The sequence below is a fragment of the Mastigoproctus giganteus genome, chromosome 8 (genome assembly GCF_048544385.1).
Source record: "Mastigoproctus giganteus isolate SK-2022 chromosome 8, ASM4854438v1, whole genome shotgun sequence".
Classification (NCBI taxonomy): Eukaryota; Metazoa; Arthropoda; class Arachnida; order Uropygi; family Thelyphonidae; genus Mastigoproctus; species Mastigoproctus giganteus.
The window spans coordinates 6,106,009-6,123,588 of record NC_143582.1 but is presented as its reverse complement, the minus strand read 5'-3'; the positions used below and the strand labels follow the sequence as shown (position 1 = coordinate 6,123,588).

Genomic DNA, 17,580 nt, shown 5'->3' with positions numbered 1-17,580 from the left:
ATCTGCCCTTGGGTTTATGCTCACACGGAGAGGGCAGCTGTGAACCATGACCACAACACCCCCAGGCTACATTGATTACGCACATAATAATCGTGCAGTTATTGCTGACTGGCTTAACAGGCGTTGTCACCAAAGTGTGATTTCTGTTACCTTTGACAAGAAGATATCAATACTACCACGCCTCATTCAAAATAATCCATTTTCTTAAGACTAAATCTATAAAAGTTTAACTGTTAAAACGCTGAATACGATTAATATATAATTATGTAGCCACGACGCCATATTTTAGTTGCAAAGATGGATATGTACGTTACTATGATTACAATCGGAAGAATGGTAAGATTAATATTTAATTTCTTAGAATTATTAAAGCAATTTTTCATCATAAAACATTTTACTTAATGTTCTCTTAGTGTTTATTATATTTTATTAAAACCAAATACTGTGTTGATAGAAATAAACTCTTGCTGTTTCCAATTATCTTTAGGGGTTAAAGGTCATTTGAGTACAGCAATCACCCAGGGAAGGACCAACGTGTCTTTTCAAATGGAAAACTCGTTCATGCTTGTATGATAACCCTGCTTTGTAGGGGTGTTTGCAGAAATCGGGGACTACAGCAACCTTCAATCTCCAACCTATAAACTCTCAGTATATTTAGAAAAGGGTGGGGCTATGTGGATAAACCGCCAACTATAATTAGTTGTCGAAGGTCAGTAGGTCACCTGCTTTCTATAGTGGGCCGTGAAATACAGGTTGGTGATATGAAAAACAAACGAAAGTTATCATTTGAACGTGAGTTTGCCCCTGCTATCTCAATGAAGTCAACATGGTCTGGTGCTTTACAGTAAGGGTGGTTCTCGTTTTAATAGACTACATATCGAACGTTTCTCAATAAAGTTAATTGCCAATAAAAATGCAACTTTTTGCTTCCTCAAATCCTTCACTCAATTTTTAAATTCATTTGTTATTTTTGCAATAAAATGCAATGTTACCATGGTAACAGTTACCGATATATGTTTCATTTAAAACGAATGAAAAAATTGTACGTTACCATGGAAACAGAGGCACGATGCGTACATACAAAATTAATGGAGTAGTTTAATTTGCCTAATGTCTGCATATTTTGCGCTTCGTGCATTTTCCAGGCAAGAACAAGCTACAGCACCAGCGAAGACGGCCATTCCCATTCCTCAGATTACGAAGAACAAGAAGAAGTTGAAAAGGTGAGTCTTTTTAGTCATATGCAATTTGTAGGTGGAATAATTTCAGTATTTTTAGCAATTTTCAAACATTAATACATCTCCCTCCTGTATTGTTAAAATAAACAGTACCTCTGTTATGGAGTGTGACGTCCCTTCAGTTAAAAAATCCATAATCCAATAATCAATCCCAACGAAAGTTAATTTTAATATTTAGTTCTGTTCAATGCAACATTTCCTGATAAAATCTTACTAGAAAAGAATCCGTTTCTTTGACAGCTCCACTACTGAACCTCCCTCCTGGTCCCAACGTTCGAATGCCATACACTGAAATATTTTTGTCACTGCACTATTTTACTTCTTTCTTTCTTACCTGCACGCCTTTTCCTCTTCTCGTTTATCTCTATATTTGCGCGTTATCCACCATCCTCTCCTACAGCTACCAGAGGACCTCTGCCATCGTAACGAGAAGTATCGATCACTTGCGGACAATTGACGTCATGTCTAGAAAAGGATTTGGATAAAGCAGATAAGGAGGCGGGAACACAGTTTGGTTGCACGGTCAGCATCTGAACCCCTCTGATGCAGTCGATAGTCTAAAAAGAGATTTTATAACCACTCTTTAGATGGAAGAGACTTCTCCTTATGAATTAAGCTGTTATGTTCTCCATTGCCTATTCTAATGATCTTAAGATTTGTCATTCTTAATAATGTTTCGGGGACGCGTCTCATTTCAGTAACTTAAAGTGTAAAGAGGATTTCATCTTTCAATGTACTGTTTTTCTTTTCTTTCTTTCTTTCGAAAAAAATCTTTAGAAAATGGAATGCCGAGTGCCTCACGAAAATGCTGGAAAATCATCTTCTTCTTGGACTGGAAGAATGAGAGATCTCCATCGAGATGTTAAAAGGAGAATCTCCCGACTGCGCAACTCAAGAGGAACGCCACCTGATGGAGATGTAAGTAAACAAACTTTAATACATCATAAGGAAGAAATTTAAGATAGTCTCGAGCAGGCGCCATCTATTGGCCGAATTTACAAACAAGTTGTAGTGTCAGAAATAGCATTAAGGCTACTCCCACCCCTCTCCCCCAAGGTTTTTCAACATTTTTTTCAACAGCGTGGTTCTAAATTAAATGTAATATTTTTGGATTATTCAAAAGAAACGTTTCAAGAACAGCCTTCATTCTATCGCTAACAATTCTACGTCAGCCTTTCAGAAATAACGAATGTGTATTTTTTTATTTGTTTTTTCTCTCCTGCATTACAAAATATGAGAATGGCTGAAGTGCAGTAATTATAGGAAACCAATATCTGCATTTATCCGTGCTTCTACAAATGTCTCCATTGAGGAATGTTCGCGATTTGTCAACCTTAAAAGAATCCTTGCAACGAAATAAGATGGCATCAGAAATATATGCCTATTTAGAAAAGTAATTCAAAAGTGCAGAGAAATGAAAAGCACGTTCGAGTCGAGATGAATAACCGGAAACATCTCTTAACGAAAACCGATTTTAGAACGCTACGCGTAGCAGCACCAGCTGGCCCTAGAGCCATATTCTCGTTCGCTTAGAACGATCTTATCTCTTTGAAGTTGACTTTGAATTATGATGATGAGTGAATAAGCCTATTATGGCTGTTGCACCTTATAATGAATGCGTGTCAGCTTTACGCTGTTGTTTATCAGCAGGAGATAGTTATATTACAGAAATGGAGCTCATGAATTACCACCTGGTCCATTCGTACAATCTTAAATACGAATAAACCAGAGAAATACCCTCTCTCTCTCTCTAGATATATAATCATTGGACATTCTTAACTCAATACAATTTAACATGAATTCTTCCATTAAATACTTCACCATCCAGGGTTCATATCTAGTTCTTTTACGTCCACCTGTATGTGCCATTTCAGCTGGATGATATGTTTAAAATAATCCAGGAAACTCGAATTTAAACGAAACGGATGTTATGAGCACATGACCTTAAGCGCTTCCTGTACATAATGGACGTGCCATCAAAGGAATGTATGGGTTTGTATTACTGAACAATGTCTAATAGACATAATCTGTCGACATTGGTAGACAACTATTTAATCTTAAGTGTGTCAATAGAATAGAATCACATTTAGCGTGATTTTTTTTTTTGTAGATTTTTCTAGTACCTATTCAAACCTTAGAAAAATCCTAAATATGTGTTAGAAAAGATAATACTCTGTGATTATTTTTAATAAAAAAATATTTTAGTGAACTATCTTAATCCAAGTTTTATTTTACCATTAAATTCTTTTATACCACGCTGTCTTCTGGACTGCTTCTTTCTCTCAGTTTTCTGTTTTTTTATTTTTTTGGTATGCGATAACTGAGCCACTGCCTTTTGCTTGCTCTCTTGCATCTGCATTCAAACTATAAATGCGTACATAAATCATAAGATCTTGAGGCTCACTTCTTTGCCTTTTGCATTTCTTTTTCTCTGCTTGGAAAGCGAAAGCATAATGGTGTCCCAAAGGACTTCCTTTAACTGAAGGAAATACAGCCATTCGCTATGTTAGGATAGGAAATTCTGCTCGCTACTTCTGGTACTTCAATGCATTTGTTTTATATACATACACAACTTTTCCTTTCAGTGTAATTTTCCTGCAGCGCACGCAGAGCTTAACATATTGATGAATATGCAGTTCAACTTCTCTGGAAAATGACCTTAATATACATTTTTTAAATTTAAAAAATTGTACGCATGTCTGCTTTCAAAATTCCAGGAAAATATTGCAGTTGAAATTGAAATTTTGAAAAATAAACATCAATCATTTAACATAATTTGATTATTTTGTTTATCTTTGCATATATTGTTGGTAGGATTGGCGTCCTCCCCACATCGGGTGGAAAAGACTTCAGTTCGAGTCCCGTCGATGACGAAAAAAATTATGGGTCTTTTTCACAACGTGGCTGAGTTAGTCGGTCTTAAGTGGCTTTGTTTTTTCTCCCGAAAACTGGGATTTTTCATCCAGCAAACAGAAAATCGACCTCAGAACACAAGCGATATACAGACAATATACACAGAGCAATGTGGTCTTAGTCACTGATGCTCAATGACTAAATGAGCCTACACAACAATTTGCATATATATTAATTTATATTAATAATTCGGATTTTTCTTTAAAGATCTTTGATCCTTTTGCAATGCATATTAAACAATTTGTTATTGTAATAGGGATTTTAGGAGCATCAGCAACTAAGGCCATATTGCTCCGTGTAAATTAAGTGTGTTCTTTGGTTGGTTTTCTGTTTGCTGAACGAAAACCAGAGTTTCCGGGAGAAAAAACCATGCTACCCTCACCAATTTACAGCACTTAAACAAGTGCTGTAAATTGTTTTTTTTAAAAAAACAGTGTTTTTAATTAACATTATTAATCTCAACTGCATTTCTTTATTTTTCAATAAATTAAATTTATTTATTTATAAAATAATTTATAATAATTTTCTATAAAAATGCTGAATTAAAATATAATTTGAAATACTGAATTAAAATATGCTTTTAATTTCAGCAACGAGATGGCGCTGACAACCAAGAGTCAGTGATTCAACCTGGTAGTTCAGTGGAAAGCATACCAAGTGGATCAGGTTCTAGTATGTTACACTTCTTTATCCTGAATTATTGCATAATAGTGTATATGTTTCTTGGATTAATATATAACTGTGAGGAATATATATGGTATTAATAATTTCTGATTCATATGCTTAACTTTTACGCATTTAATGCCAGAATGTATTCCTTTTTAAGCTTATTAAACTATCAATGTATAATTATCGGACGTGCCCCTGAATAAATTTTAATTCAATTTGTAACATTCAATTTTTCACGTTTATGAACACGAATATCTAACTTTAAACACTTCCGGTAGTGTGCGTGATGTCACAGATCATTAATTCAAATAGCGCGTGTGCACAGTTGGTTTCATCATGCTTTTCTGACTGTAATTTAATCATGAATCATGATTTGAAGGCGCCACAACCGGAAAAGCATTTGTCACTCCCCGAAAGTGGAAATTATTTACAATCCATAACAACTGTAAAATAATAAAATACATTAATAATTATATAATTATTTATAAATAATAAAAATATAGCTTTATTTTGAAAAAATTATATAATAGATATAATAAATAATAATAAATAAATGATTCATTAAATATTAAATTTAATGGAGAGTTAAAATTTGCTAAATGTATTAAAACATTAATTACTTATTTTATCTTCCGAGATTGGCTGATGTATACACTGAGTTTACTGTAAGTAAATAATGATTTATTTCTTCTCTCTCTCTCTGATAGAATAAAATACAGTTTAGTTGCTCCATGAGCGAAGCTGTATATAAGCGATCCAATCAACCTGATAAATGGCCGGCCCTTCTCTTCAGTGAATGTATCGTGTATTGAACATGGAAGGAGGATGATTAAACTAGCCACAGGGATATTTGTAAGCAGTGACACTGTGTAATATGGCCAAGCTTGAAAAAAGGATATGTTGTAAAAATAATGAGCATAATTTGCATGAAAAGACAGACAAGAGAATACCCATGCTGCACATTACCAACGAGAAACGGGGAGAGAAAGTGGAAGCGTCTAATTAAATCTGCTTCGTACATATTCAGAGGAACTCTCATCACGAAGAGTGATTAAACAGACCCTCGTGAATACAAGTGCGTGACCCATGACATAAGACGGGGGAAAGTGGGAAGTGTGAGGTTAGACAGGGTTACGATGCTGTAATGAAGACTGCTACTCTCTTATATTAAAGTGGACGGCTTGATTACCTCACCAGGTTTTCGGTAGTCTTAATTACTTTACAGTTTGAGAAAAAGGAAAAAATAGTAGTCGAAAAAGCAAAAATGAATTTCAAAAATTCACTGAACTCATTTTCACTGTAATAAGGAATTGGTAACTATGACAACATGAGTTGCCATGGCTATCAATAACACAGAGATGCTTTTAATGATAAGTAACCCATGGATATAAACGTTACTATGGTTACTAGAGTTAGGTCTGCACCAATAGAGAAAATGAGCATCCGTTTCTGTGATTCATGCTGAGGGTTCTGGGTCGGTTTTAGGTGCAGCTGTGCAAGGTCCGCAGTCTCGAGTGAAATATTTTACTTTAAGAGAAGTTCATTTTCTACCAAATACAAAAGAAACTTTATTCCATCAAATAAAAAAAAACTGCACATTGGTTGGATGTATTTTAATCTTAATTAAAATTCTCTTGGGGGGGGAAAACATTTTTTTGTGATAATCTTTTATTCTTGGCCCTTGTGAGTTGCAGAGTTGGCAGAATTGCCGTCCTCCCTACACCGGATGGAAAAGACCAGATTTCGAGTCTATGAGGAATTTTTATGGGCCTTTTTCACAACGTGGTTGAGTCAGTTGGTCTCAGGCGAGGGTGTAATGGTTTTCATTCAGTAGACAGAAAATTGACCACAGAACACATGCAATTTGCAGACAGTAATATGGCCTCAATCGCTCATGCTCCTAAAACCCTATAACAATAACTTTTGATCTTTTTAAAAGTTCCTTTATGAATTTCCTGATAAATATTTGTTAATCAAAATGTCCCATTGTTCTTAAATGAGTTTCTTAAGAATGTAAATGATAATCAGCCCCGCAAATATTCAATCAGCCCTTTGGTTTGCAGGTCTTATAGAGTTTTATAATTAATCCTTTGAAGTTGTTGAAGTCCTGTTTGATAGGTAAACAAAATCTCTGAGTGTGTGATAGTCATGATTTTGTCTTATCTCACAAATATGGCCGAAAGATGAGTATATCTAAGGAAATGTTTTATCTATTGTCAACGGATAGGAATCTCCAAGTTCAAAACTCTGGTTGTCATGGCAACGTCATTCTTATCTAAAAGGGAAACAAAGTTCAAGCTGTCGGTTGTGCACATACACGCGTCAGATATTCGTGTTATCAGAGTATGTAAGTGTGGACGTAAATATTTAAGCCTCACTACTTGAATACACATCCAGGAAATAGTGTAGGGTAGATGAGCACGGAGAAAGTTATGTGATAATGAGTACATGAAATTTTATCACTCACTCCGTTCTGCAACCCAATGCTTTACGTGGAATATATTAATATAAATTTTGATTTAAACAGTTTTTTTTAATTCTTTTACTTATAATTTCAGATTGTTTTATTAAATATCTTTCAATTTCTCGTATAATTTTAATGCCATTTAATTTTATTTCCCATCTATTAGACTTGAAACTTGATAGATTCATAAACTGCATTTGTGAGGTTGTAGCAGTTGGTAGGATCGCCTCCCCACACTGAGTGGAAAACACGAAAACACGCGAGTTCGAGTCCCCTCAATGATGAGAGGAATTTTTATTGGTCTTTTTCACAACGTGGTTGAGTTAGTTAGTCTCAGGCGAGGGCTGTGTGGTTTTTTTCACCCGGAAACTCTAGTTTTTCATCCAGCAAACAGAAAATCTACTTTAGAACACAAGCAATTTACAGACAATATACACGGAGCAATGTGGCCTTAGTCTCTGATGCTCCTAAAACCCTACAACAACAACAACAACAACTGGGATCTGCTTGGAGGGGATTCTTTCTGGGTTAATGGGTGTTGGAGATAAGCAACACGAAAAAAGTGAGTTTATAGACATATATCTTATACATACTCCTCACGGCTTTAGCTACCTCAGTATTAATTCATAACATAAACAACAGAGGTATTGTCTTACAGCATTGGCCAAAAATAAATAAATAATAATAAAATTTTGGCTTGTAAACGGCACAACCTAATTGTGATGAATCCAGCTAAACTGGTTTAACGATAAACTTTACAGTCATTAAATTTATTCAATAATGTAATTTAATAATTTATGATATTTATTCTACAAAATTAATGAGTTAAATGCCGTTTATTATCTTACATTGTTTTGTTAAAATCTACAACGAAAAGCATTGCTTCATAAAAGTCGTTATGTTATCCAAACAGGTCTCCAACCACCTACACCCACTAGTAGCAACCGTAGTTCCACCTCTGCAGGAGAGGATGACAACGCTCCATTTGTGGGTACTATTCTAGGGCGCGCCCATGCCCTAGTTGACTGCACTCCTAGTCCCTATGACAGAGATGGCTTGGCCTTTAAGGTAAATCGTGATTGGAAAGAGAATATGGAGATTAGGTGTGTTCTTGAAATTTTTATTGCTCAAAACTTTTATAGTCTACAACTTGTATTTTTTTGTTTACTTGCAGAAAGGGGACACCATCGATATTATTGCCAAACATAAAACTGGTATTTGGGTAGGCATGGTTCACGGTAAGGTAGGTCATTTTAAATTCATCAATGTAGAAGAGCTAACTGAAGAAAATAAACCAAGGCAGCGAAGGTATCGGGTGCCAGTTGAATGGACCCTTACTCCCAACAAGCCAGATACATTAGAGGATCTATTGAAACAACTGGACTTGCAGGTAATTCATAATTGGCGTTTCATTAACTAAATCATAAAAAACAAGATATTTCTTTAAACTATTCTTACCAAAAAAGTTCACTTCATTTACAACGAAATAACAATTTATAAGATTCACTACTTTAGGAGGAATATTCTTCAGGATAAATAATGTTTCTATCATTCTTTTCAGGAATATATGAACGTGTTGATTCTGAATGGCTATGAAGAATTGGACACATTTAAAGAAATTGAACAAGAAGATTTAGATAATTTAGGCATTGTAAATCCTGATCATAGAATCAAATTGTTAAGGGCGGCAGAAATGTTGCTTGGTTGTGAAGGTGAGTTTACATATTTTCCTTAATTTCTGAGAAATTAGTTAAGTGATATTTTTAAAAATATATATCGTACAGTATTTATAAATTACCCACCCCGTTCCAACCAAATTTCTGTGTACACCCCTAAGACTGTCCCCAGTGTTTAAATAAATATTTATATATTCATTCAACAGCGACTAAGATAACGTTTTTCTTTTTCTTTTACTCAGAGGTTGATGACGTTATTCTAAGGAATCATTCACCCAGAGATTCTGGCTGTTATGCGAGTCATGAAAATTTAGGTCCAAGAGAAGCAGCCCACAGATTGCTACCGAATGGTCAGATATCAGGTGATCAAGAAGATCCAGACGTTAGCCAGTCAGAAAGCGGAATTCAGTCAAGTGAGGGTCCCGATTCGAACAATACCATCAACAACTTGGACGCCGCTGCAGCCTCAACAAAGTCTCATGTTTCTCTTGATTCCACTGAAGAAGCGCAAACAAACGTACCAGAAATCCCTGAGGACGGTTATATGAAATATAACATACCACCGTCTGGAGATCCAACAGCGAATGAAATTGTAGACAATACAGAAACACAGCCTTCTGTGGTCGATAGCCCCGTTCAACAATATCCTACGTGTGTGCACCATGCTCCCCAATCAATGGACTCCTATCAAAATTCCCTTCAGAGCCACTATGCTACTTCATCAGCTAATGTTGAGGACTTGCTAATGAACAGTTCAAGAAAGAAAAGCAAGAAGCATCAAGATAGGTCATATCTTTTTTCGAATGCTCCCCTTGATGATCCCTTCTACGATCACAGAGATTTACCCCCACCATCTCCCCATCAGTTACATATCAAATCGTCCTGCTCGAGTGGTTTGTCTGCCGTTACAAGCAAGGGGCGCTCAAGCAAGAAAAAAGTCCAGGAATATGAAGATGTACTTAGTGATTACTTCATCAAACCCGAAATGTCTCCAGGAAAGAAAAACTTTAAGAAAACTAAGCAAAGAAAAGGCAGTCTTCAACCTTTAAACAGGAATCCAAGGCCACCTTCTCCTAACTTGCTAGAAGCGTTGGTGGATAGACTTGATGAGGATGATATCGATCTTTGTCAAGAACCGTATACAGACAAGGTACTTTAATAATACAAATAACAATTAATATACTGACTTTTCCAAATTGGTAATTTTCCTATTTTTAAAATTTCCTATTCTAACTCATAGATATTATATACTGTATTTAAATATCTTCTTAGTCATAGTAATAAACATATATACGAAGGGGGTATCAAAAAGTTCGTACCCTTACCTAGAAATAATAGCCCTAGAAAGGTGAAACTTCACAGGAACTTTAATCCTTTTCTGTGTGCTCTCCATGTATAGTAACATTTCTCCCATATGGACCAGTTGTTTAATGCCTTGATCATAGAAGTCCACACTTTTTGTCTGAAACCACGATTCCATATCATTGATGACTTCCTGAGACGAATCAAAGCGGAGTCTACGGAATGGTTTCTTCATTTCTCGAAACAAGAAGAAGTCTGACGGTGCTAGGTCAGTAGCAAGACGGTGCAACAGCGATGTGCAATCAAAATCTTGGTGAAAGAAGGCCAAAACTGACTCTTAGAATTGCAGTACAATATAGTATGCAAGTGAATAATCTGTTTACTATTAAAAACTTGTGAGAGCAATCAAAAATAAATATGGCAAAGCTGTTGGTTGATTCCTCATCTTAGATTCTCACTACACCAAATAGGAGTCAGGGTTTGCATCTTCTTTGAAAAGAAATGGTGAGTCTAGTAAATCCGAAATTATTCTGATTTCAATTTGAGTTTAAAATTTTGTATCACCTATCAATTTTTACGAAAAGGAAACAATATTTTTTAACCTAATTTTATGCACATTTGTAAATGCGTAAAGCACCTGTTGTCTTAACATCAATCTACCTATTCATATGTCATAACTCTACCATTATTTTAATTCGTATCTCGAGCTAACTATATATAAAAATAAAATAAGACTAAGTTAAGGATATCCTGGAATTAATAATTCTTGAACTCGCTATGGAAAAGTCGATTATGATGAATAACAATTTTCCATCCTATTCTCTGGTAATTTTGTCTGAAACCACGATTCCATAGTCCACATCCAGTAGGCAAACAGTACGATGCTGGTTTATTCAATAGGCAGCTGCCTGGGGCTGCTCTTTGAAGGGCCATTGTTACCAGCAGTAATCGAATATTACGGCCCGAAAAGGTCTGTCAGTCCAGGCTTATTCATTAGCAACTTACGGTTACTTTTTATATTTCTGCATTGGTCTTTTTTCGATCAATTAAATGCGTTATCCTTACAACGAAAAGGCTAGTGCAATTTTATCATATTTTTAGGTTAGTGAATTACCAAATTGGCAAAATGGCATCGTTTTTATTGTGAATACTTTAACGAGTTACCTGATAGAAGAAGACTTCACTATAGCCCTGCCAAACTCTTTCAGTTTAAACTATTATACACCACCTGACGTCTCTCATATTGTGGAGTTATACTTCATAACTGGGTTGTCAGTATTGCAACACCAGGGTACCTATGATAGGCCAAATAGCCTTGAAACGGCCGTCTGGATGGTGGTATCCACAGAGAATAAGTATCAACAGTCTCCTCCACTGGTGAAGCGTTACTTATTCGAGGTAGTGCAATATCAGGCAACCCGTGAAGGTATTCACAATATGAGATATGATAAAAACGATGCCATTTTACCAATTTGGTAATTCACTTACGAAAAAAAAAATGATGCAATTGCACTAACCTTTTCGTTAATTGAATCTTTACGTATTTGAAGCTATAGCCCTACCAAACTCTTTCAGTTATCCTTACAAGTATTCATGATAAACTAGAATTCCGCTAACCACTTCGTTTCCATGGTTACTGACAGTTAGCTAGAAGAGGTAATGAAAGCACTTTTGTGGGAGATTCACTGTTCACCTTCAACACACATCATGAGGTTACATAATTTATAATTTTCAAATAGTAAGAAGGCGTGGGAGGCTAAAAACTGTAAAGGCACAGCAAAATTTCTGAAGGAGTTGATTGTCGTCAATAAATCAAAACTTTTATGGTAAAAAAAAAATCTTTTGGTGCCCACTTACAGCTCCTAAAACGTATAACATCCTTCTTCAAGTTTCACTGTATGTGCTTGCATCATTTTGTTGCCTTTGTAAAGATAGATATGGGGAAGAAGAAAAAGATACTTAAAAGAAGTATATAGGAGAAGACGTATCGGAAACGAAAGTGTCATTCGTCACAGGAAGATATTTTTCATTTCTTTTCCAAATCCCCTTATGCGAAACAGTTCATTTTGAAAGATGTCTTTCTTAAATTAAAATAAAAATAACACCTCTTGCTTTTATAGCTATATTTATCTTCCATGAATGGATTAAACATGAAAGAATATTTAAAAAAAAAGCAAACGTCCCCTCATGAACGTTGTTTTCTTACTTCTCCTACGCAGGGTACTTAAGACGTTATCAGTTAAGCAAGAAAAGCAATGGAGATCGCGTTAAAAAAAATTACTTTCATGCAAGACTAATAAAAGTATTTGTTTTATTTTCATTTGTACACTGTAATAATTATTATAATGTTGCTGTTGATTCGATTCTGACATTAAAATATTTAATTAACTTCATCTCAGAACTTTTAAAGTGCGTGGCTAGAAACATTTCACATTATTATAGCCCATAACATTTTTCATTAAATAAATATTATTCTACAAGCAAACGTTTTAAGGATTACGATTTAAAATTTATTGTAAAACTTACAACGCATATTATAAACCATTTTAGGAATTATATTCTCCTAAATGACACTTTTAGCCTTGTACTCAATCCACATTAAGCCTATCTCATGCAGCGTTACGCTAATATAACTGGTTTGTGTAATCAAAATTATAGTTTAACCTACTAGCAGGCGTCTGCTTTTTGCTTTGTCATTTCGCCGCGTGAGAGCGTTGCGCGTCTTTCAGTTGGCTGACACGACTAATATAAAATGATTGTCATTAAAGCTAGTGCGTTAAAGGGGCAAAAACGCGGGCACCATTTTGCACTTAATGGAGGCATTTCTTTTAAGTGTTCTGTCCTTTCATGGTAGCCGAACGGGAAGGAAATCCATTTTCTTTTTTGTTTATTTACTTATTTTTTTTTTTTTTAATTTAGAAAGAGTGCTTATGAAAGTACTTGTTCAATGTGTTGAAATTTTAAAAAACATCAAGATCGGCCACGCATTGAGGTCAAAATCTCAGGAAGGAAAAGTGCATAAAGAGCAATAGAAGTTTTGAAATATTTGCAATTAAGTCTTTTTAAAGCGCTTTAGCATATATGCGTAAAGTGTCTATTGTTTTCACCATGTCTGTCCATCCGTCCTCACGTAATAAATCGACTCTTAGTATATGAGTTTTCATAAACGTTTATAGTTCGCCATTTTCGAAAGATTTGTCGAGCCATCCCAAAGTTTTAAAATCAAACCAACAGAAATCTGGTAATTATTACTTTTTTGCCCGTCCATTCACATATAATAATAACTCGACTCCCAATGGACAGCTTTTAATGAAACTTTATGTTTGGCTCTTTTAGAAATATTTTTAGCTATCATTAAATTTGGCTAATAGAAATGCGGCAATTACTATTATTTATTATTTTCATAGGGGAGGCTTTGCTCGCCAACCCCCGCGCACACTTTTCTAAGTAAAATATAGAGGTATGATGGAGTAAGTCAAATCTTTTCTACGGAAAAGACACTTGTCGAAACGCACTGATGTTCTTCCTCCCCCTGTTTACTCCCATCCTTCCACTATCTCCCTCACTCATGCTTTTTTTCTTTTGTTCTCCATCAGGAACCTCAGGCGACCCCTGATGGAGAGCAACCAGAGTACTGTATCCAGCCTGGCTCACCTCCCAGTGGTGGTGGCCAGCAATGTGGAGTCCCACTAGGGGGGGGGGGGCCCTGCAGCCAGCACAAACAACAGAACCAACACTAAACTACACATCCAGCACACAACATTTTTCTGGCTTTTACAGAGATTCTGTATTCATCACAAGAGTACTGATGGCACAGATGTGGGAAACCACAGGTGGCACCTTACCCAAACACAATGCCACTGTGATCGATATCTAATCAGGAAATTACTTATGTAATTATTTAGCTGTGCATTTGTAGTGACATAATTGCCCCGTCCACTTGTACCGTGTGACCTGCATCCCTCTTCTCCCGTTGACTACCCCACTTCCCACCATGCGGCATTCTCAAGGTGGAATAAATATCACTATGTAATTATTTACCTGCGTTTACATAGGTCACTTAAGAAAAGGCCTTTTGCTTTGGGTTCCATAATACATCAGGAATATTGTTGTGTCGGAAAGAGCAGTACTAAAATATTTACAACTATACAAATATTTACAAAATACTAAACTATTTACAAATATGCAAACTATATCTGGTCCCTTCATCAGCTGACATTACAAAGAACAAATGATTCCATGCGTGGTCACGCATTACAGAGTGAAACACGTGCAGGAGGTTAGTGAACGTTATGGAGGCAGTTGTCTTTAAATGGAAGACAACAATGTAATTATTTACCTGCGCATTTGTAGTGACGTAATTGCCCATCCTCTTCTCCCATTGGATCGAACAAATATCACTAGGAGGAAAACTTTTTAATGTATAGATAACATGAGCTTTCCATGTTGTCATGGGTTAATTAGAGGAATGAATATGGGGGAGGGGGAGCAGAAACGAAATGTTCTTGGTTCGCGCATAAAATCATTGGTTTTTGTTTTTTCTTTTGTTCAGTTTACTAAATCATGAATATTATTTGCTTATTACCTTGATCACACTATAAACGTTAAATGTTACATATCAATTGCAATTAAAATCCAGGAGGAAATAAGTAAAGGGCATTACGAAAGCGTTGACAATATATACTACGATTGTTTATTGTATCACAGAGCCTAAAATAAGTAATGCATTTCACGTGCTGTCCATTATAAATTGGGAAGTATGTGAAGTAAAGTTAAAACAATTACTTTTATATACACTTTAATAAATCGATTAGTAATTAATTGTAAACAAGGTAATTAGTAAGTATTTACTTTTTGCTTCCATTAATCACAAAGCAGGAAAAATCAATTAATTTAAGAAATAAACATTTAAAATGCATAAAATGTTTAAATGAACTTGAGGTACTTGTGTTGAGAGAGAGAGAGAGAGAAAGAAAGAGAGAATCTTAATGATAAAAACGTGCTTTGGTATGTAAATTAAAAATTAATGAAAATCGACCTATATATAATTTCAGACAGGTTTTTGCGGCATTCCTCCAGCATTGGTGCAGCGCTATGCTGAGGAACTTCAAAGAGATATCTGTGATGTAGCTGATGCCCTGGACCAGACCAGGATCAACTTTTTACAACAAGCAGGTCGCCGAGGTGTAAGTTGAAATTCAAGACTACTCACTATTGTAAAAGTCAAAATCTACACTATGTTAGCAAAATTATAGGAACCCTAATAATTAAGCACATTTATGCAAATTGTTGGCTTTAAAGATCCTAAAATTGCTAATGTTTTTTAAAATATTTGTAAAATTTCTTTTGTTAATTCGTAATTGTTGGGATCAAAATATTTGAAATGATATTTAACTGCAGGACATCATATTTCGTTTCTCCCCAGGTTCCTAATGATTTCCTTGCTGATTCCTGTTTGGTTCCTGTTGTCGAGGCTAACTACAATTCTTTACATTCCTGGCTAGTGTCCCTTGGTTTACCAATGTACGAAGACAAATTCCATGAAGCTGGACTTACAGAACTCGTACAAATATCAGAACTAGATTCAACCTTTTTGAGGAACTGTGGGATACACAATCCTCGTCATCTTCGTTTCCTACATACAGCCATAACTTCCCTCCATGCGGGATTTACAACATTTCCAAGCAGTCACTGAATTGATGTCAACCCCCGACCTACATCTGTGAATATGTGTATATGTTACTCTCAATAATCTTTGAGACACTGAAACGAGCTGGAATTGGACTGTGATTATTATTCCCTTGCCTCTTTGTCATCTGGACCTCTCGAAGCCAGAGAAAATTAAAGTCGTTAATCATTGCCGTTCCAACATATCTCTTAACTCGAATATCTTTCCTCTCTTAATTGACCAAATTACCATCCACAATTATACAAGTGCCTCATTTTTAATAATATAAAATAAATGATGAAAATATAATTTTCTTTTAGTAAGAAACTTTTTTTACTCTGCAAAGCGGGTAATACGTGCAAAATATTTTCTAAATTGATTAATGGATATAAAACCTTTTTATACCTTGCTTTAATTTAAGATGCCTATCCTGCTTTTAAAGATTTGAGTAATATTATATTTCAAACTATTCAAAATACCGTGAATTTTACACAACTTATGCTAATAGTTATATATAATTCCAGTGGAGTTCCTAGGGAATGTGGCGCCCGGGTGCAAATCGCAATTTGGAGCCTCCTTTAAAATTTTCTTCATATATGTAAGTTTCAGGCGCCTTTGGACGTTGGCGTCCGGGTGCAGTGCACCCCTGGCACTCTCTGGATGGCTCGCCCCTGTATAATTCTGCTCATGCAGGGTTCGCTTTTATGAGGAAAAAAGTGCACTCTTGCAGCTCTAAGAAATTCGATAAAGACCTTTTTTTTTGTAAATGCTCAGCAGAACAAACAATAGTAATTCAAATCAGCTGTAAAATGGCTTTTTTTAAAAATAAATCGATTAGATATTAGTAATAAAAAGTTACTTTTTATAAGACTCGAAATAACGCATTTAAAAATTGCGAATATTTAATACAATTCAATTTAGAAAAAATAGAATTATTCAGTTAAAAAAAATAATTAGACAATAACCATTAAATTAGAATTAATTAGATATTAAATATTAAATTTAATTTGAATTCATTTGAATTTAATTTGGATGATTTGAATTTTATTTGAATAAATTAAATTGATTTGAATTTAATTCGAATTAATTTGAATTTAATTTGGATGATTTGAATTTTATTTGAATAAATTAAATTGATTTGAATTTAATTCGAATTCATATGAATTTAATTTGAATTGATTTGAATTCATATGAATCCATTCGAATTTAATTTGAATGATTTGAATTAATTAAAATTTATTTGAATTTAATTCGAATTCATTTGAATTTCAATTATTATTATTTTTTTTTTATATGAACCCCAAACACGAGAGGTATTAGAACCTATAGTACTTAGTACCATGCTTTGGTTGGAGGTTGAGAAGACGAATTAAATTGATTTGAATTTCAATTAATTAAATTGATTTGAATTTTATTTGAATTAATTAAATTTATTTGAATTTAATTCGAATTCGTTTGAATTTCAATTAATTAAATTGATTTGAATTCATATGAATCCATTCGAATTTAATTTGAATTGATTTGAATTAATTAAATTTATTTCAATTAATTAAATTGATTTGAATTTTATTTGAATTAATTAAACTTATTTGAATTTAATTCGAATTCATTTGAATTTCAATTAATTAAATTGATTTGAATTTTATTTGA

General features: G+C 34.6%; 1 protein-coding gene across 3 annotated transcripts in view; it reads left to right on the top strand.

The window, feature by feature from the left end:
- The window catches only part of LOC150081224 (SAM and SH3 domain-containing protein 1-like), a 181,570-nt gene extending 164,873 nt beyond the window's left edge, over positions 1-16,697 (top strand). For all 3 annotated transcript variants that reach the window (XM_090379442.1, XM_090379441.1, XM_090379440.1), the window contains 9 exons: positions 1,146-1,223; positions 2,016-2,156; positions 4,742-4,823; positions 8,198-8,352; positions 8,459-8,674; positions 8,846-8,996; positions 9,203-10,110; positions 15,317-15,448; positions 15,688-16,697. In XM_090379442.1, coding sequence (XP_090235568.1) covers positions 1,146-1,223; positions 2,016-2,156; positions 4,742-4,823; positions 8,198-8,352; positions 8,459-8,674; positions 8,846-8,996; positions 9,203-10,110; positions 15,317-15,448; positions 15,688-15,957 — 2,133 coding nt within the window. In that variant the 3' untranslated portion in view covers positions 15,958-16,697. The remainder of the gene's footprint in view (positions 1-1,145; positions 1,224-2,015; positions 2,157-4,741; positions 4,824-8,197; positions 8,353-8,458; positions 8,675-8,845; positions 8,997-9,202; positions 10,111-15,316; positions 15,449-15,687) is intronic.
- Positions 16,698-17,580: the final 883 nt, after the last annotated feature.